At 35.9% G+C, this 20,867-nt stretch overlaps 1 protein-coding gene across 5 annotated transcripts in view; it reads left to right on the top strand.

Annotated features, from left to right (window-relative positions):
- LNPK (lunapark, ER junction formation factor) overlaps positions 1–20,867 on the top strand; it is a 59,881-nt gene that overhangs the window by 12,456 nt on the left and 26,558 nt on the right. For all 5 annotated transcript variants that reach the window (XR_010651597.2, XR_011740004.1, XM_065841374.2 and 2 more), the window contains exons 6-11: positions 918–958; positions 7,742–7,822; positions 7,911–7,962; positions 15,043–15,261; positions 18,744–18,849; positions 19,577–19,647. Coding sequence is in view for 3 of the 5 variants with exons in the window: in XM_065841374.2 (XP_065697446.1) it covers positions 918–958; positions 7,742–7,822; positions 7,911–7,962; positions 15,043–15,261; positions 18,744–18,849; positions 19,577–19,647 (570 nt within the window). In the remaining 2 variants the exon portion in view is untranslated. The remainder of the gene's footprint in view (positions 1–917; positions 959–7,741; positions 7,823–7,910; positions 7,963–15,042; positions 15,262–18,743; positions 18,850–19,576; positions 19,648–20,867) is intronic.

The following is a 20,867-nucleotide window of genomic DNA, read 5'->3' as shown; positions in this document are numbered from 1 at the left end:
TAGGTCTATGAAGATTTTATTAAAAAAAACAAAACTGAAAAAATGGGTGAAAATAGCTATAGATTACAGGAAGCAAATGGCTGGTGTCCAGTAGAGCTGAGAAGGGGAAAAGTTATAAAGTTTTTTGTTAAACTCTTCTTGCTGTGAAGGAGGTAGTAGCAAACAGATTTATCAAGATGATGTCTTCTATATTAGGCGATGGTTTATTACAGGGAATTTTCCATGAGTGCCAAGCTGCAAGCATTGACTTGAAGGAAAATCCCATGTGCCTTTGACCTTTTGTATTTCCCTTCCCTTTAGAGATGTTAGGTACTGTTCCTACTAGTTGTAACAGACTCTCTTAACATTTAGCAGTAAAATGACCTGGTAGCTTTTCTTGCAAAACTGAGGATTTTGCTCTAGTCTGAAAGTATCAAGAGGGTGAAAGAGATTGAGGTTTGAAGCTCAGAATTGACCTGGCATTTGAAACTAGCCTGTATTAAGAGGCTTACATGAAATACTGAAGCCAGTAAATCTGGTACTCAAATAGATATATTAATACTTAGACCTCAAGCTTTTTTTTTCTTGTAGTTTGACTCATGAGATTAAATGTATTGGGTCCATTGTTGTGCTAGTTTTAATGTAGGTCAAAGCAGGGCACTGGCTAGAATTGGTTTGGTTAATAAGGAAATGATACATAAAACTTTTTAATAATTATAACTGTAAAGTGGTAACAGTGGGCTATAATTTATAAGCAATTTCAGTATTTAATTTATTTTCACATGAAAACTTTATTTTATGCAAAGTTTACTAGTATTCTAGGGTTGGTAGTGATCAAGGTGTAAATTTTCCTGATCTCACAGGGCAAAGTCAATGTCTAGCATGTGCTAAAATTACCGCTTATATTTGAAAACTAATGTGTGGTGTCTTCCTTTTAGATGATGAACTGGAAGATTTGAAGTCTCAAAAGAAAAAAATAGTAAGTAAATCTTCAAGAAAAGCTAGTTGTTATGATCCACTAAAGTGTTTTTGTGCATCTGTACAAGTTGAGTTTGATTGTAATATATAGATTAAGAGCAGAGAGAGGGAGATGAAAGTATTACCACTCCTCTGTTTTTTTTATACTCTCTATAGTACCACACAAGACTTTCCTTACCCCAAAATTACAAAAGACTGCTTGCATATGAGAATAAACTGTCTCCTTGTAGTTCAACTTAAACCTCCTGGTTTAGTGTTCCTAGATGATCTATGTAAAGTGATTCAGTTTTGTCGGAAAATGAAAGTGTATGGTTTAACCTACTCATTGCTTACTACTATTACTTTAGGATTCTGAAAGGTGTTAGATGTTGTGCCTATTTAAGAACTTAGAGTGAACCTGTATCTTTAATAGTTACTCTGTTACTTAATGGTTTTGTAAATAGCAAAAAGGGCTTTCATCTTGTCTGGATTTACCTTTCAAATAACATATTATTGTTTATATCTTAAATGCATCACTACTTATTTCTGATCCTCCTCCATCTTATTTTTGTACTACGTATTTCTTCCATTGCATTCTTTCCTCTAAAACTTTCTTTTCATGTATCAATCATATCAGTTGTCTTGAGGTCATCTGTTTTGTGAGCTGTGTGGATGAGTTAATGGTATAAAACTGGTGTATGCCAGGTATTTGCTTCAACTGGATCAACACTTAATCTCAGTAAGACAAATTTAGTATGGAAAAGATTCCAAGTCTTGGATAACCTGCATTCTTGGTGAAGTTCGTAACACTGAAAGCTCTTTCCTCTCTACTTAATCATCCCTTAGGGAAGTTCTCTGTTTACTTATGTTGTTGGCTTTATTTCCTGCCTTGCAAGGCAAAACTTAAAAACCACCACCATGAGAACACAAAAAACCCCCAACCAACCAAAAACCAAACACTCCCTCAACAAAACAGCCCTTCCTCCCCCTAAAAAAACTCCAAAAGTTGTATTATGAAACTTTATTGTTAATGAGTTTCCCAAATGAGTTTTTCTTCATGCCTTCTGAATTTTGCCATGGTAGCTACATTAATAGAAAACCTACAACAAAGCTACCAACAAGGAGTCCGATAGGAGTCTGGTATTACATGATCTTTACAGGTGAAGCAGTTTTCACTAATTTTCTTCTGGTTTTTGTCACTTTATCATTTTTACATCTACATTTTAAATGTATAACCTAATTATGTCATTGTCCTGTGGTAAAGAGGATTTGCTAATATTTATTAATCTTTATATTAATAGGAATCTATTAAATTGAAGTCTTTTGGTTGGAGAGGTGGTGTAAAGGGGTTAGAGAGGCTTACAGTTTCTGAGACCAAAATAAATGAGTATGTTAACTATGTTTTTAATTTTACTTTACAAAAACTGCTTAACTGAAATTAGTTAAATCTTCTCCAGTTTACATAGTCATTGAGTAGCTTTGGCAGGAAAGTTCTTGGAACAGAAAAAGCACAATGGAGAACCAAACAGCTTTTGGAGCCCTAAATGTAAAACTTTCATTTCAGTTAAAGTTTATTTTTGTGTAATCATGAAAATCTTCATATTCTAGAAGAAGTAGTGATGTTTGATTTTTGTGTATGAGAAGCACTTCTTTAGGGAAAAGGCATTGAATAAAAGATCAGTCAGGAAAAAAACCTGGGTTGTAAAGGGGGAGAGTTTTTTACTTTGGGATTGGTGGTGTTGAAACAAGATGTGTGTATTTGGCATATGCAAAAATTAAGACAACATGTTGCAGAAGACCAGGCAATAGTTAAAAATTAAACAACTGCAGGACTGCTTTGTGAACAATATAGGAATTTTAGTGTGAGTATGGACAGTTCAAAGTGGAAATATAAATTGCCACATCTGTGTCAAGCTTTAACCATTGAAGATGAACTTCTGAATAGGATTTGTAAAACAGGATTCAGGGAAGTCAGCCTATAAATCAGCTATTTCTCAACCTGAGGGGAATAGAAAGTTCATGATCACCTTCTGATCTTGTGAGTGCCTGGTTCCTCACAAGGAACCAGAAACGGAAAGCTTATTGGGACCTCTTGAATCAGCGTGGTGTTTTTTACCCAGAGGATTAACTTGAGAGTTTCATAATAATTTAAAGGTATTCAGTTAAGCATTAAAATTAGATCATTGTACATGAAATTGAACATGTTTAAATGAGCTGACAGTGGATGCAGGTAGTGAGGCACAATGTAATTCAGATTTTAGATAAAAACACACAAAATTGCATTCTGTGATAATTTGGTTTGATAATATTCAGATTTGGTTTTGTTTTGGATCAACTTCCTTAAGACTATCTGTGGCTATGAGTAACTGTAGCAACAGCTACTTTTTAGTAAAATGAAAACCTTTACCAAGCTAAAAAATGGGAAGGGGAGAGGATTTTTTTTTCCCCTATTTGATTCTGATTTGCTACTGAATTTGCAAATAGGATTAGTTAATGAGATACATTACAATCCTCAAAGCATCTGGGATAAGTAATGTCTTTGCTGTTTGTGTGTAGGCAGTCAGCCTGCCACAACAGCTAGTGTTTTTTACTTCATTGCAGCTCAGCTACCTGATTGCTGGAAAAATCTTATATTGAAGACAGTTGTCCTTTTGAAAGGTGTTACAGTACTTGTGTTTTGCAGACGTGTGGTCCACCGTTTTCCTAGTGACATTACCTACATGCTGAAGGGTACCGGTAACGGAGTGAGCTCTTCGTCTACTACAATGTCCTGGTTGCTGTGCAATGAGCTGCTCAATAGAACTTCAGTTCTATTCAAAAGGCTTCAGTCTTTGGTGGCATAATCATGTGAATATTCATGTGGCTAAAATACCTGACAAACATAAATATAGATAATTCATCTTGAAATGCCATTAATATTGTGTATCCTGTACTTCAAGTCAAAGTTGGTATAATACTGATTTCTCACAGAACTGACTCTATACACTAGTTTTTTACTCCTGAATGCCTTAAAACACCTTAAGTTTTCTTTATGGATTTGGGATAGGAATTAAGTTAATTAGCTGTAATTAAGGCACTGCTTCAAGATACAAACTTTTTTTCCTTTCCTCGATCGTAAGAGAAAGTCTTGTTGTGTTTGTGTAGCTGTAATTTTGGCCTCAGTTCAGTTAATGAGGATGTCAGTCTTTAATCTGAATGTGTATAGATGAGGAAGTTCAGAAGGCTAAGCGTATTAAAGCAAGGGTACAGGACATGTATTAGGCTGCTGCAAGTGGGAATTAGTGGAGACTTTACTGGAGCAACAGTCTTAAAGATGGGATAATTCTTAGCCTGAGGACAGAGTTGTGAAGATAGTGTAGTAATTACTTTGATAATGTTAGAATTAAACTTGGCTGAAATTTGCTCAGCTATTCTGTTATAGTAAGCTGAGCGTAATATTAGACCTGGACAGACTTCTTAGCCATTTCAGATAAGGATTTAGAAAGTTGCATCTGTTAATTTTCCAAGAAAGAGAGTCTGATTTCGAGGCTGCCTTGGAGTTACGTTAATAATGAAAAAAAAAAAAAAACCAACATATGAGCAGGCATAGAAAACTAGATATTTTAATAACTTTCAGTGTATGACGAAAACTGTACTAGGAGTTGATTGTTGTATAAGCCTGGTCTTATCTAAGTAATATATGCTAGAGTACTGCAAACATGCAATTGGAAGTTCAGAATATGGTTGAAAATAATATTTACTGCTGAATGATAAAATTATGTATTTCTTTCATGCACTTTTCACACAAAAGTTACTTTGGTTGTTCTACTCTTGGCATGGATCTATCCAGAGTACACTTGATTCTTGTGGCTTAAATGATTTATTTCCTGTTGTAAGGAAACTCTTGCTATGTGTACTTGCATATCTTACATGGTAGACTGAAATGAATCTTGTGGCTTTGTATGAACGTAAAGAAATACCTCTCCATAGGATTTGACATACGGAGTAATTAAATTTAAGAACTCACGTGGTAGTATGGCAAATAAGTAGTTTACACTGTGCCAATGCTTCAGACTTGTGGTAGCTAAATCACATTTACAGGAAGCTTAAAATACATTACTCATGTTACTTTTCAATAGAGGAAGCTGATGTCGTTGCCACAGGAATTCTGTGTAGTTGCCAGTTGGAAAGGAAGCCATCCATGCAATTATTCATAGGAGAGAATGTGGTACGTGACCATGCTACTTTATTAAGATGGGGTTAATTCCATAAAATAAGTTTGAAAAATCCCTAATTAGGCTTGTATTAACTTTCATAGACTCTTCACCTGTGATCTTGGTTACTCTGTGTTTAAGCTTGACAATAATAGACTATAAATTAGACCTTGGTGGAGAGCAGGTGTTTTTGTGGGGAAAGTTTTGGATCTCAGAAGAGTGTGTTATGAAAAAAGAACAGGAGGTGCAGAGCAGTTTGCTGTGTTAGTGAGCCAGTGCTCAGCACAAGGTTCACCTTTCCAAGGTTGTGCTTCAGGGTGGCGAGTAATCCAGAAGTCGGTGTGTCGATTTGGATTTATAAACGAGCTTGCCGTGGCAGTGCACGAGCCAGTTACTTCTGCTATGCAAATGTAAAGATAGTATTTAAATTTTACACAGGCTTGTATTTGCTTCTAGTAATTATACTAGTTTGCTCGAAGAGTAAGTAAACTTTGACCTGTTTGATTTGTTATTTGGTGTTGTCAGGCACATTTCAATTGATTTTTAGAAAAATATATCTTAGAAATGAAACCATGGGAACTGTGAGTGTGCTTATAGAAGTCTTGGCGATTTCTATACCTTTTCAAGAAATTTGTGAAGTCAATTATGAAACTGAATTCTTGTTCAGAATCAGCTTTACTAGAATTATAAGGCTATATATTAATTTCAAAATATGAGTGTAACTTGTTGAATTATCCAATAACTATAAAATGTGAAGAATAACTTTATCTGAATCTTGTGATGACAACTAAATTTTTCCATTTCAAAAGAATGTTGCTGTTTTTGCAATTCACAAATAACTACTCTCCTATCTAATACTGTTAAAGCAACAAGTGTGTTCGATAAGGAAAGTGTCAAGTGATGGGGGAGCGTTCTGGTTTTTGTCTTCCTGGAAGTCGCTTTGTCCTGCAGAAGATTATTTTTCATTTTCCTGTGTGACTATGAAGACAATTGCTTGCATTATACAGTCATTGATGTAAAGTGACTTGGGGTTTTTTATTTTGATTTGGGGGCCAGATGTTGACATGGACTGTTAACACTTCCCCACTTTGCAGCTTCAGCTCACTAGCCTTATCCCTTCAACTAAAGATCTGCCTACTGGTTTTCACTTTTATAAGCAAGAAATATTTTTCCTATTAGACTCTTAATTCTGATCTTATTGCACTGTGTGGCATTTGTTTTATGAAGTTAGTGGTTTAACTCCAAAGTCCTGCTGAAATACAAGTTTAGGAAATTGATTTTCATTTCCCTCTTCGCTCCCTTTTGTTTCAACAGTCCTTAATTAACAGCCTGGGTAGTATTCCTTGCCTCCTTAGTGTGTGTAGGAGTGAGCCGTTAAATGGATACTGTGTATATATTAAGTTGAGTGAATTTTATTTAGCTTCTGAGGTCTGACTAAAGGTAAAACCCAGCAAGGTCTGTATATGCGGAGTGACTGAAACTTTAGTTTTTCACTAGCCTAAATAATGGTGTAAAAGTCATGTTAATGTGCACCATTTGTTATTTTAACAGTGATAAATGGGTTTGAAAGAACTTAATTTTTTGACCACTGACCTTTTCAGTTTTGCAGTTTATACCAACAACAAACTTCATAACAAACAAACCCCCCACTTTTAGCTGAACACAGCCATTAGTCAGCGTATCTAGGAGAAAAGGTCTGCTTAAGATACTGTAAAATGCATTATAATTTCTATACATATTAGCTATTTGTCATAACTTCAGCTATCTCTGTTTTAAAGTTAAGCTGCTTCTGATGTTGGCTGTTAACCAGTAAAATGATACTTTACTAGTGATTACTTTTTTAATTAAGCCCATGTATTAGCTATAAAGCCACTTGAGTGCATTGTAAATAAAACGCTGTAATAATGAAGTGCTTTAATTACACTCCCTAAAGTATGCATAGTTCTCAGTAAATTTTTTTATTTAAATTCTTAAGCTGTTCCTTTTTTTCCTGAAAAGCGGTTTGAATTGCTGTAAAGATGGAGATCCAGCCTTTAAAGTCGTTTGAGCAAATTCCATGGCTGTTCTCTAGTTAGTGAGTTTTCACAGCATTTGCAGCAGGCTAATTGCTTCTGCTAATAAATAATCTAAAATCGATGCTGACAGCAGTTAATTGGCACAGAGACTTTATTCTGTAAAGCACTTGGCTAACGACCTTCCTTAAATTAATAGCATTAAGTGCTATGAGGAAATAAATCTAAGGAATTGCCTGTCATTTGCTTGTCATGTCTAATAACTTCCAATAATGATGGCTGATAGATTTTTGCACATTCCATTATTGAAGTTGGTGCATGTAATTATTCTCCTCATTATATGTAAACAATTAGCAATATTTGGTGTTTCCTTGCAATAAAGCTGTTAAATGCAAGTAACCCATTAGAGGTTAGAAACTATTTTGGAAAATGAAATTTTGGTTCCGTTGAGTAGAGCAAATCCACAGGTATCTTAACATGCTACTGGTTCACTGGACTGAGCTTCACATTTTGGTAATGTTAAGTAGCTTGTAAATGGGAGGGTATGGGGGGAAATATTTGAAGAATTCTCTGTTAACATGTGGAACCTTTTGTTTCCAGCTTGAGGAAGTAATGGAGAAGGAAACATACAAGACTGCAAAATTAATCCTGGAAAGATTTGATCCTGAATCAAGTGCAAAAGTAAGAATCCTGGTATCGATACTGATTTAATATGAAAGGTACTATGGAGCTGAACATTCAGATAATGTTACTTGTAATTAATTGGCAGGAGGCTGAACTACCATCTGCTGGAACATCTGCAACCTCAAGACCTGGACAAGGTAATAGCCCTGTAAAACGGCTGCTCTTCAGCATGGATACTCATCTTTCATAGCAATTTCCACTCTAGAAGTCTCTCTGTGATAAAATTTGTAGATCAATTGACCTTTATTTAGGGTTAACAGACTGTTTATTAGACTATGCTTACTACTGTTCCACATTTTTCACACAAGGGATCTATTACTAAAGGCTGATGCTCTTCTAGACAGCAGGATGTTTAATGCTGCTTGATGCTAGACAAAATTAACTTCTTGTGGCATACTTACAGTTTTTCTAGAATACCAAGGTGCTTTCAAATCTTAAGTTCATTGACTTAGCTTTTCGATTCCATTTCTGGCTAGTTAGATCTTTCCTAATGCTGTGCTTAAACTACTTTAATATGGTGGATGGAGAGATTCCACAAAGCTAGTGCAGAAATGAGGTTTTCTAGATGCAAAGAATGGACAATTCTTTCCTAGTTTCTGTTGTTCTATTAAAGGTACAATTGAATAAAATGAGGAAATAGAAAAGCCTTGCATGTGTTTCAAGGAAGTCTTGTTTCTGGATTGTACACATAGGTTTCGGGAATGAAAAAATCTCTCCTCCACACTTTCCCAGTAGAATACTTGTTTGCATAAGTTAAAAATATATTTATCATCCATGTTTTTAAAGCAAACTGCTGCTGTTGTAGTTAACTGCTGTTAACTACAGCATATTATACTCGACTCTTGTTGAGTATAATATGCTGTAGTTAGACTGAAAATACTAGTATTAGCTCAGTATAAAGGCCACCTTGTATTATAATACTGAATATACCTGCGAAGATCTGTCTCAAAGTGTGAATACTATTTTGTTGTTATAATAAACTTAGCTGTGTAGGGACCAGTGCTCACAATAAACTTTAGAATCTGATGTGCATAATTTTCCATAAAATAAACAGATTGCTTTAGAACATATGTTAGAATTGTCAACTGTCTCTAATTCTTGTGAGTAACCAAACTTCCTTTTGTCTCAGTTTTTCTTTTTGGAGAGCTGGTTTTGATGGGTGCCTAGCAACTAAATATACTAAGAAAGGTGTTTATAAGCTGCATGGTCAAATCCACTGTTTTGTTCTTCTTTCTTAGCTTCAGATGGTCACAAAAACATTTTTAGCCCATCCTTACTTGTTGACGTTGACAGTGAGTAGTTGCAGTGCAGCACATTAGAAGTAAAGCTTTTATCTGTTCTGGTGTCCTAGGCACAACAGCTTTTTCTTGAGTTTACTCCTTACCTGTCTCTCCCATCATTTGGTTTCTGTGGCATTCATAGCTTTTAAGGCTGAAGGGCTATTCTGACACCCTGTTCTGATCTCTGTCTTAATACAGCTCCTGGGTGGTTGCCAAGAATTTTCTGTCATACCTGTAATGTTTAGGTAGTCTGGTGTGTTTTCCTTTTTAACTCTTTATATTCATCCTTCTCCTAGAGATATGTTAGAAATCACTCCAGAAGTAGGGTGACAGATCTGTTTGTAGAATGCAAGTAGTGCTGACCAGTGGATGACACTGCCTGGAAACATGTGTTTCTATGTAGACATCTAGACATAACTAGCTATAAATTAAATAGTCAGTGAGAAGTCTTTAGTCACCCTGGCTTTATTAAGAGATATCACCAGCATTTCTGAAACTCCTAAGGAGTTATGATTGTTCTCTTCCCCTCTGCTTAGGGGAAGTGAGTTTCTTAGTCTCTGTTAGCTAACTAGTCTTGTGTATGTTTGGGTGTACAAAGTACAGTGTTTGTGCTTTTTTGTTTTTGATCCAGTGTTCTGAGTTAGTCAGAAGGGGGTTAGTTTGGTTCAGCATATGGTGTGTTGTGTGGATTTTGACTTGACTGTTGATAGAAGGGCTATGAGGGAGAGGTTCGGAGAGAGTTAGCAGTACTTCTGAGAGCCAACCACTACAGGTGGTGGTCTGCATTAGTAAGTGTGGTGTAATAGGAGTACATTTGTAGAGTGAAGCAGTTGTTGCTGAGGAGTTTGCACACACTTTATATGTTTAGGGGTTTTTATTTAGGGCTGTCAGCTGGCCTCATGGATCTGGTGGAGGGTGTCTTTCAGTTTAGTTTCATTTGAGAAGAGTGTAACTGCTGTTCTCTGAGACTGTTGTCATGTGAACCAGAGATCTCCAGGTGGGGACTTAATTGAGAAAATGTAAAGTATGCTTCTGATTTAAACATTAATTAGCTTCTTTGGGTGCATCCACATTAAAGCAGGTGATGTACTTTATTCTGAATAAAAGTTCGGTTTAGCATTAGAAAGGATTTTGGAAAAGAAATTTTTTGTCATCGTGGCTTACAGTTGGATTCGATGCTCTTAAGGGTCTTTTCCAACCTAAATGATTCTGTGGTTTTGTATAATTTTGTTCATACACAACACAACTGCATTATTATCTTTTTCCAATCTGTTCTAACACATTGAATTTAGAATTGTTGGTGCTTTTTGTCCATGTAAAAAATGGATATCCAGACTATTGTATTTTGTAACTGCACTATAGTTCAGGAGGGACACACTGTTTTTGACTTTAGCTTGTGGGATTGTGGAGATTTATTTTCTGAATAACCTGTTCTTGATATGTACAGTAATTATTTAGATTTTTAGCTATCAAAAAGCCACTAGCTTATTGCTGTTCACACTAATATGTGCCTAAAACAAATATTAGCTTCTGTTCTGTGCAGTATATAATTTACTGTAACTAGATGACACCTTAATGTGGTTGTGGTATAATTTGGTGTGTGCAATATGTGGTAGAATTATAGTGATTTGGAATAATAAAGTAGCTGTTAACAAGAAAATGTTGAAGCTTCCTTGCTCTTCTCTTTGCTCATGGTGGACACAAACTAGCCAGGCAGCAGAACTCATTATCTTGAGCTCTGTAGCTGAGTCTTTTTGACAAGAGAGCAAATAATGACTGGTGTGTAATCAGATTGGACAGCATTGTGAGTCAGCTGATGAAAGGTTGGTTGGTATGTTTTTGACTTAGCAGTCGAAATGTAAACTTGCATGTCATGCTAATTAGTACAAAGATTTAATCAGCATTACATAATAGCTGGTTCTCAGAAAAAAAACTGGTAGTGCCCTGATTTTCATATGTTTTTAGGGTTTTTTTTTTGCTGTTTTTGTGGTTTTTTTTGTTTTTTTGGACACATACTTCTTAAATAATTGTAGTTTTAATGGATGTTTCAGATGAATCTTGAGTTTGGCATAAGAAAGCGCCTGGAAATTTGAAAGCTGAAGTGCAGTTTTATGTATTCAGAAATGTTTTGAGGCATAGAGTTAATGTGCATATAGTTATTCAGTACTTTGGCCCTATTAAAAAAATAGGGTAAATATATATTGACAGTGGAATGAATATTTATCAGCAATACCCCGTTGTTGATACCTGCTCCCTTCATTGTGCCAATACAGCTGTTAGCAGGACTGTATTGTAAATGAGATCACTCCATGACCTGAACTAAAAATAATGTAATAACAGATGGTTGCAAGCTGTGGGATGAGTACAGGCATCAGGAGCAAGACAGACAGTTCTTGCTTGGTCTTTGCCACTAAAGCCAACAAGTTATGTGAACTGTATATTGATCTGCATTGTGCTCTAGCTCCTTAAAATGATGTATTTTTTTCTACAAAAAGCAAGCAGTTTTCAAGTGAGGGAGAAATAAAATAGTTATGCTTGTAAACATGAAAGATACAGCTGTCTCATCAATAGCAATATCTTAATATTCTTTAAGAGATCATACTGAATCATCAGTTGTGAGTGGTAGCATTGTTAAGTAACTTCTCTGCTTGTGTATCTGTATTGTTCAGTGCCACTAATTGCAGATTTTGGATGCCTCTGTGCTTGAAAAATAAAAATTATATTTTTAAGTTATCTATCTGTCTTTATACACTTGGTTTGCAGATGCACAAAAAGCATTCAGGGAAGAAAAAAAAAACTTGGAAAACTGCGAGCCTTCATTAAAACTACATCAGCAGCTGCATATTGTTCATCAAGTTTCAACGCTAATACATGTTACTCAGCTAAGTTGTTGAACCCAAGTTACAGAAATCTGGAACTTTGCAAGAGGCTCATTAATAACACATTGCATCTCAAGGCAATTTGAAAAATACGCCCATCATATCCAGCTGCTGCAGAAGACTGTTAGGGCTGTTATTGTGAAAGTGGACAGCAGGTTTAAAAGTGGTTAGAGGAGTTCATGGGCAACAGGTCCATATGTGATACTAAAATGACGAGAGAGGGCTGTACCCTCTAATGTCCCTGACAGTGCATTTGTGCATCCTGGGGCTGGTATGAGAGATGTAGGCAAGAGAAAGCATTCAGGTTTGTGTTATTAAATAACAGCTACAACCATGCTGAGATGAAAGACTGGGGTGAATGGTCTTGCCAAGGAGAGCATTTCTCATTCTCTCATAACCTAAGTTCTTCTGGTAGCTTCTCTTGGGGAGCAGCAGAATGTTGGCAAGTATGAAATAAGAATAGAGTGAAAGCCAAATGAACTTCCAAGTGGGGGAAGAAAAAAAGCCTTGTGCGTAACTTGAGTAATTTGTGGAAACTAGCAGTGAGTCTTGTATTCTTACCTCTGCAATGAGACTAAAACTACTGAAGCGCATCTCGCTACTCACTGTAAGGTACTTGATATCAACATCTTAGTAGGAGCAAAAATACAGGGAAAGAGTCATTCAAGTAACGTTAACTTTTTAAAAATTGAAATCCTTTTTAAAGGAGGTTTGCAGAAAGTCACCCTTCAGAAGGAACAGGCAAAATGATCTTGCAGGTGGCATGGAAATTGCTTAGAAATAGTGTATTATAGACTCAGAATAAATGTGTATATATCTGTGACTTATTAAAACAGACTCACAGCTGTTAAGCAACAAAAATTGCCATGTTTAAACTACAAGATATAGGAAGACAGCCTTCACACTGTGGAAGTAACATCCACGTGTAGAAATTGTAATCATGATCTTTGACATTTTTATATGTAAAACCATAATGAAGTAGGCTTTATAAGGAAAAAGAATGAAGAAAATCTTAGCAGTGGATTAAAATGTCTTTTTATAGATATTTAACCTGATCTTGGAACAAGAAGAATTAGGCTTCATATTTATCACTATTTTTTTTTTAAAGGTTTGTAGAGCTGAGAGGAGTTGAGAAATTGCATACCTTTAGCTTGATTTTTTTTTTTTTTTTTGAAACTAGTATGAGAGTGGAAACTATAACACAAACTGGAACATATGGATAAATAAATTGTGGGGCAGGATTGGTATATTATTTGTAGATGAGTCGTGTCTGTTGGTCAGATGGCATGGAGAGGTTGATACAGTTATTCTAGTGTAGTTAGACTTGAAAGGTTACTAATGAGGTCTCTCACAAAAAAAAACCGTTCTAAGAAATGCCAATGGTGAGGTTCATCATAAATGAATGATTGGTTAAAAGAAAACTTCCAACAATACAGGAACAGTTTTTGAAATAGAAACAAGTCACCAAGGAAAACTTAAAGGAATTTCTGCATGTACCTCACCAATTTGTCCTGGCTTCCAGATTCTGAACAGTTGAACTAGTGAGGGGACAAGCTTTGCTTGCTAAGACCGAGTTAAAATATGGGATCTTCATACTCATTGGGTGGTCTAACTTGAATGATGAAGTTGTGTGAAGTAATGCAGTCACCCACTTGAAAGTATGGTGGGGAAAACTAGTAATTTATTCTGCTCTGTAGGAAGCTGAATTAGGTGGATTTTTATAAGACTTGGTGCCATTGTAGTTTTCCAACTGATGATACTAAGGAGTCTTATTCATTTTTCTGGTATATACTAATCCTATTTATAGGTACAGATAGGTAGGCAGGAACATAGCCTATTTATGTTGCAATTTCGTGGCATTTTGGCAGTTTTCCAACAGAACTTTTATGTTTGTACTCCAGTGATAGCAACTCTTTCTTAGCGAATGAAATCTGCTGTTGCATGTTCCTCGACCCCTCCAGCCCACACAGAAGTGTAGCGTGGCTGTATTCTGCCTTTGGGGACAGGGATCATTCCTTCAGACTTCAGGATACCAATCTCCCCTTGGCTGGTGAACCTGTAAACTGCCTGCTAAGGATTTAAACTCTTGCAACCTGACCCAAAGTCAGCAGATAAAACCTCTCTAATCTTGCAGCTCAGGGACATGAGTTTGAAGTCCAATTGTAATGCCAAATTCCATTTGCTGGAGCTAATGTCAGTGCTAGACACTAACTGTGTAGGGTACTATCGCATTGGGCGTAGGTGTTCTTGGCTGTACCTTTTGGAGACTCAGCTGTCTTTGTTAACCATATTACTGCCTGCAGCCCTAAAGTGAGGGTTACATTGCAATTTGATTTATTGCAATAATGTATTTCAAAGGCTCCCTAGGGGTGATTGGTATAGATAGGATGAGAAATAGATGATGGTGACTGCTGTTCATGAGCACTTTTCCTGGCTTGTTTTGGGGAACAAACTTGCGTATAAATATAATGAAACTTCAAGTCTGTGTTAATAATACGATATTGAATCCTTAACATAGTACTGGGATGATATTCCATTGCTGTTAATGAAAACTATGCCTTCAGGTAAGAGGACCTGAGGAAAATTATTAAATTTGAATTGTTTTTAATAACTTTGGGCACTTAGCATGGATATTTTAGACTTTGAATAGTTTTTGGTCCCATGGAAAGCTAAATATTTGGAAGCATGTTTAAATCATAGAGTAGAAACAGTGGTTGGTTCTGTCTGTGCATTGTGGTTTGAAACTAGCTGTTCATATCTCTAGCATTCTGGCTTAGAGATATGAGTTGTAAGTTAGGTATCTGCTAACTTTCTTCTAGAAGAGTTTTGCCCTAAGTATTTAACAGTTGATGATTATTGCTGTCAGAAAACAGTATTCTGTTTGGGGTTTATTTCTATGGCATGCTCGGACAGGTGACTGGTGATCTTTAGTTATAGACCTTTTTGGTTTCATTTGACTCTGTAATATGCTGACTGGAATAACAATATTAATGTAGTTCTGGTAATCTCTTGCTTATAATGCTAGATGTTAATTAAAGTATGCACATGTTCTTGTCAGAAATTCGTCAGAGGACCACAGCTCAAAGAAATGCTTCTCCGCCCCCGCCTGTGACTCCTAAGCAAGACTCTGGAAAATCCGTGGTTCCAGCATCTCCTAATCTGCAGAGAGACACCCCAGCTCTGAGTGGACCTCCAGAAAGAATTGTTGTACCATCCTTGCAGTCAAATGTTTTACCAAGACACCCTGGATCCCCTGCTACTTCAGTGTCTGGAATGGGTAAACAGAACACTTAATGTTATTTACAGTTTATATTGTTTTCTCTGGTTACCAATAAAATAGGCCATTTTCAAACAGTATGGAAATGGCACTTCATTTGGAAATAGCAGAGCAGTTATCTGATTAAACAGGAGTTCCATATTCAATTAGCCATAACTCTTTACAGCTGGCACCTTTTGATGCTGAAACCTATTGCCTGAGCTCATTTAACTGTTATGGCTTCTTTGTTTAAATGGCAATAAAACTTTGCAGTATTCTGTAGTCAACAATATAGCATAGCTTTTTATGTTCTTAGTTTAGAAGAGCTCTATACTTATATAAATCAGGTACAGAGGAGAACACTTTCAGAATACATTCATGTTTCTGACTAAGCCCTGCACATATTTTTTTAACATGCGTCTTGACATTTATTTAAATTTTTACTCTAGGAGGTGTAGTCATGCAATCTGTAGTCATAGATTAAAGTGTAAAATACCACATACATCAGAAAAGTTGGCTGTGTTTTAGTTGACTTTCTAAAATTGCATTTTTATTTTGGTACAAGACTCAGAAGTTCAGCAGCAGGTTGAAATCTGGTAGAAATGAGTACTCCTTAAAATTTGGTTTAATATCTTAAAAATACCTTTTCCTTGATTTCTGGCTTGGTGTTCAGATGGGATGGACTTTATTAAATAAACCATTAACTAAATTCTATAGGAGGGATAGCAAAACTTAAGATTTTTTTTTGAGGGGAGGCAGTGTTCTCAGTTTCCTCACGGATGGTAAAGCAGTGTATGGATTAGTGCCAGGCCTTTCATTTGTTGCAGAATGGCAAGTTGGATCACAAGGCAGGAAAGGACATGAAATGCTGTCTTAAAAGCAGAAGGGATGCAACTTGCCAAGAATCTTCTGAGCATCACTGTACTGTGGAGTAATTCTTTGCTCTTTAGACAGTGATCAGGGACTACTTTTCTCTGCCCTGTGTTCCTAAGTTACTTAAGACTTACAAACTGTATGTCCTTGCTTGCTGACTTCCATTATACAATCTAAAAGTAGGGCTGTATACCTGGCTTGTAATTGGAAGATCTTGGGCAGTTGAATGTTAAAATGCCTGTTTGTGGTCTTTAATGTAGTGGAATGAACTTGTCATGAAAAGTTGTGATCTCTCACTTCTCTGCAGAGTCCATTAAGCCTTATTTTTTGTTAGTAAACCTGCATTACGAAACTGCTACATTTTTTTTCTAACCTTGAAGTGAACTGCAGAGGAAGGTTTTTAATGTCTTGATGATCTCGAAGTACTAGAAATCAGCCTCTTGCACCAGGAAATTGTTTGGTTACAAACCACATTTACTGAAATCTGAGTTTAAAATCACATGTTCCTTCTTGTTTAATAAGATGGCTATATAATATAATAATATCAGCTACATAATAGTTTTATTTTTAGGGGGAGATTTGGGCGCATTAAATAAGCTCGTTGAAATTCAGCATTTACTTCAGAAATGGTTCAGGAAAAAAAGTGGACTTGTTTGAAAGGACAGTTGACAAGCCCAGTAATTAAATTTTTTAGGGTAGCTTTTTGTGATAATGCTTCATAGGCACATGTATTTTTTCCTTAATAATTGATACTTTGACAAAATGTTATTTTGTTGTAGATAGCAATAGAAGCCACTGCAATTGTCAGTTAACATGGAAGCCCTGCTTTCTCTTGAATTGCCCTAAACCTTCCAGGCATATAAAATCTGTCATGTAGCTGTAGTGAAAGTATGTTAACTCGGTATCTATAAGAGTAATATAATTGCATCTAAGTTTATGCATGGCTTGCAACAAATATGAATAGCCTTAATTATCTGTACTCCAGAGAAGATTAATAATTCATTTTTGTTATAGTATATTTTGTAGAGGAGAATCAATTTAATGTGTATTACCACAGAGCTCCCATATGTTTGAAAATTAATAACCAGCAGGTAGTTGAGAGTTTGCCAAGTTTTGCAGAAATGACCAGTCTTTCTACAATGATTGCTTTTGATGTTTATATTAATTACGTGTGTCCATAGCAGCATGAGAACCAAGATGTTTGGTTTGAGTTATTAGTAGGCAAGTAATTGAAGTTGTTCTTAGAGAATGTTGTGATGTTTTATTCTAGATAACTTTCATTTTTACCTTGTTTATTGACTTCTGGAAACTTTTCATGTATTGGTGACATACAGGTTATATGAAAATTTGATCTTTTGAATTAAATATACTTAATTTTTGCATGGCCTCACATTACCATATGCTCAACTCAGTATGAAACCTGCTAATATATGGGTTTTTCTGTCTAACCTTCTTAACTATCTTGCGCTTGAATAGGACTTTATGCGTTATTACAGGTAATTTTGTTGGGTTGAACTGAGTCTTACCTGTCAGGTTTCATCATTTTGTCTTCAGGTGACTTGAAGCTGACATCTTTGTCCCAGTTTGAGTTCTAAAAGGACTGGTTTGTTGTCCTACTCAGGCATTCTTTTTGGTGGCCTTTGAATGTAATTCATAAAGGTCTCACAGAAATACGTTTTTAAATTCTCCCCCCTGCAAGGGCTCACTTAACTCACATTCAGAACTATCTGTCCGGTATCTGTTTGCTGAAGTACTGTAACTTAATATGTCCTTGTGATTGTGTAAAAGGCTTCTTGGCCAGGAGTGTGGCCTTTGGAAGAAGTTTCAGATACTTTGTTATTTGAATGGCTGCATCCAAATCATTCAGACTTAATTTCTTACCAAGACATGCTTTGCTCATTGTGCCAAGCATCTTCTGTTTTAAGCGTGGCAGGGAAGGTAGATGTAAGAACTCAAAGCTACATAAATGGAAATTGGCAGCCTGCAGTGGTCTTGTACAGTAGACCAAGTGTTATAAAGCATTGTGGAAAGACGTGTTTGTTTCACCGGTCTACTTTAACTGTGGTATGGATAAACAGATGAAAAAGGTGGTACCAGCTACTGCTGTTACCTGTTCTTAATGGAAATTTTTTTTTCTAGTAGTTTGTTAAACACATGGGATATGAAAAATCATATCTTAATAGTGGCCTTCTGGCTTCTTTGACTAAGCAAAAATCTGGAAGTATCCAACTTTCCATTAAACATGGGGTTACCAAAATGCCAAATAGCTAGACAAGGTTTAATGTATAGACAGAAGGCACACTTGAGGGCATGCTCATGCAGTATAGTAATTACACAGAAACCAGTGGGTGCTATTGGTGCCTCAAGTTCTTTAGAATTATAAGTTTAGTTACATTACCAAATATGTAAAAGTGGTGATTTAATAAGATTATAAGGTAAAGGAGCAGAAGATGAACTTTCAGCTCTTGAGGGTTTAAAAATCTAACAGCTTTCCTAGTGGAATAAGAAAAGCAGTCATATGTATTAAGTAGGTGCAATTATTTTATTACACTAGCACACACAGTGAAATATCAGGTTATATATAATAATAACAGTTGAAAAGAATTTTGATGTAGTTCATATCTTCCTAGGTCTGCATCCTCCAGGCCCTCCTTTAGCAAGACCTATTCTTCCTCGAGAAAGAGGAATTGTGGATAGAGTTATTGAATATTTGGTTGGTGATGGTCCTCAGAACAGGTAAAAAGTTGCTAAAGGAAATACACAAATACTTAAGAGCAAGGAAGCTTCTTAACTGTGTGGTGGTGGTGGTGTGTTTTTTTTTTTTAAAGCCAGATGTGTCAAGGTTAAAAGAATTACAAATTGATTTGTCCAGAATTTTCATAATGAAATGGCCCTTTCTCAGTGCTTCACCTGAAATCACTTTGTAGGAAAAACAGCAACGTTTTGACAAAATTAACTTCCACTTTGAATAATTCCACATAGCTAATATCACCCAAAGAGAAAAGTTTATGCTCGAGTGAACAAATTATATTTTGAACTAAAAAACCAAACTTGATTACCTTAGCACTTGAGCTTTATTACGATTGTAAATGCTTTCAGATTGCCTTCAAGATGGGCCAGACATATCAGAACTTCTATGTTAATCACGGTCACTTTTCATATTGACTGTATTCTAATGAAATATAAACTCAATTTGGCTGCCATTTTCTAACGATGATATTAAAAGTATATTGAACCATGAGGTTTAAATTGTAGCTAAGAATATTTTGCTGTTTTTAAACCAGCTTTAAAAACTACTATTTAATATACAGATTTATTTTGCTGTAAGGGATAATTTCACCATGGAAATTACCTTTTAAGAGTAAATATCTAAGCTATTAATCAATATCTAAGGTAAAATGCATTTCACTTCAGGGTGTTATTGCTTAAAGGTGTGTGATTATATATTATTCATGTTTTCTAGGTATGCCCTTATATGTCAGCAATGTTTTTCTCACAATGGTATGGCTTTGAAGGAGGAGTTTGAATACATAGGTAAGAGCTCATTTTTGGTAGGCTCCTTAGTAATTGGCTTATGTTTCATAACTAACATTCATCATACTTCATTTTGGTTGCGGTTAAGTACTTAACTGACACTGTGAAATGCCACTTCATACGGGAACAGTTTTATGGTAACTTATTACTCTGTATCTTAAGGTTCACTCAAGACCTGGAGAAGTACTTTATTTCATGCTTCAGGCCAAGGATTTTATGTATAGAAAACTATTCAATAGAAATAAGCCTCCTCCGGTGCATCCCTGAGAATTGCTACTGGCTATGAATGGTTCTCAGAAGGGTTTTATGTTGAGAAACTATCTGACATTAAAGTGTGCCTCTTTTACCAGAACTTAAACAAAATTTTCCTTTGGCAAGAACATCTTGGGGAGGTATCGGGAAAGGAGTAGGAACAAGCTCTGGGGGGCTATATGTAAATTTATGGCTGACAGTAACTTAAGACAGACAGCTCTTTATTGAACACAGATGTTTTATTTTGCCTCCTTCTTACCACAAATGTAAGTCTGATGCTTAAGAAATGAGGCAATCTTAGATAAGTCTTCTTTCATTTTGCTTCATTTAATTTTAAGTATACAGCATTGTAAGAAGAAGCTGAATGTTTCCTATGGAACCAAAGATATGTAGTCTGTGTGTCATGTTAGCTCAAGTGAGTTCACAGTTCAGCTGTGCAAGAAATTGTCGCTTCCTCCATTGTCTTGAGAGGGGGAATACGCATTTAATTGTGAAGTGGTATCCAGTACTTCTACAGAACAAAATTGCCTTTTCTTAATTAAGCACCACTAGAGCAGAGTGCTCCTCAGTCAGAAAACTGAGACATACCTTGCAGAATCTGTAGCATCCCCTTACTCAAAGGGTAAGGAAAGTGGCATCTTAAAGGAAAAAAAAGTCATCTGCCAACTTAATTCTTTTGTAGGAAAGAGGAGAAGAACACCATGTGGCAACATCTGGCACTGAATTGCATGATTTTGTTTGTGGTCAAATCTTTCACAGTGGTGGGCAGTACTCATAAGTGCAGCGGAGCTGAAAGCAAACAGGTTTTTAAGACATAAATGTGTACTGAAGTTAAAAATGGAGCTATATGGAACAGCTTATGTAAATTTGATAGAGGTACTCAGATACTGGTAGTCACTTATTTAATTATCTGAGTTTTAGTATTTTAGACAGTCAGAATACAGTGTAGGAATAAAGATGAAGTATGA

The sequence above is a fragment of the Patagioenas fasciata genome, chromosome 7 (assembly GCF_037038585.1).
Source record: "Patagioenas fasciata isolate bPatFas1 chromosome 7, bPatFas1.hap1, whole genome shotgun sequence".
In the NCBI taxonomy this organism is placed as follows: Eukaryota; Metazoa; Chordata; class Aves; order Columbiformes; family Columbidae; genus Patagioenas; species Patagioenas fasciata.
Note: the sequence above shows the minus strand (reverse complement) of the source record. Positions and strands in the feature narration are given on the sequence as shown.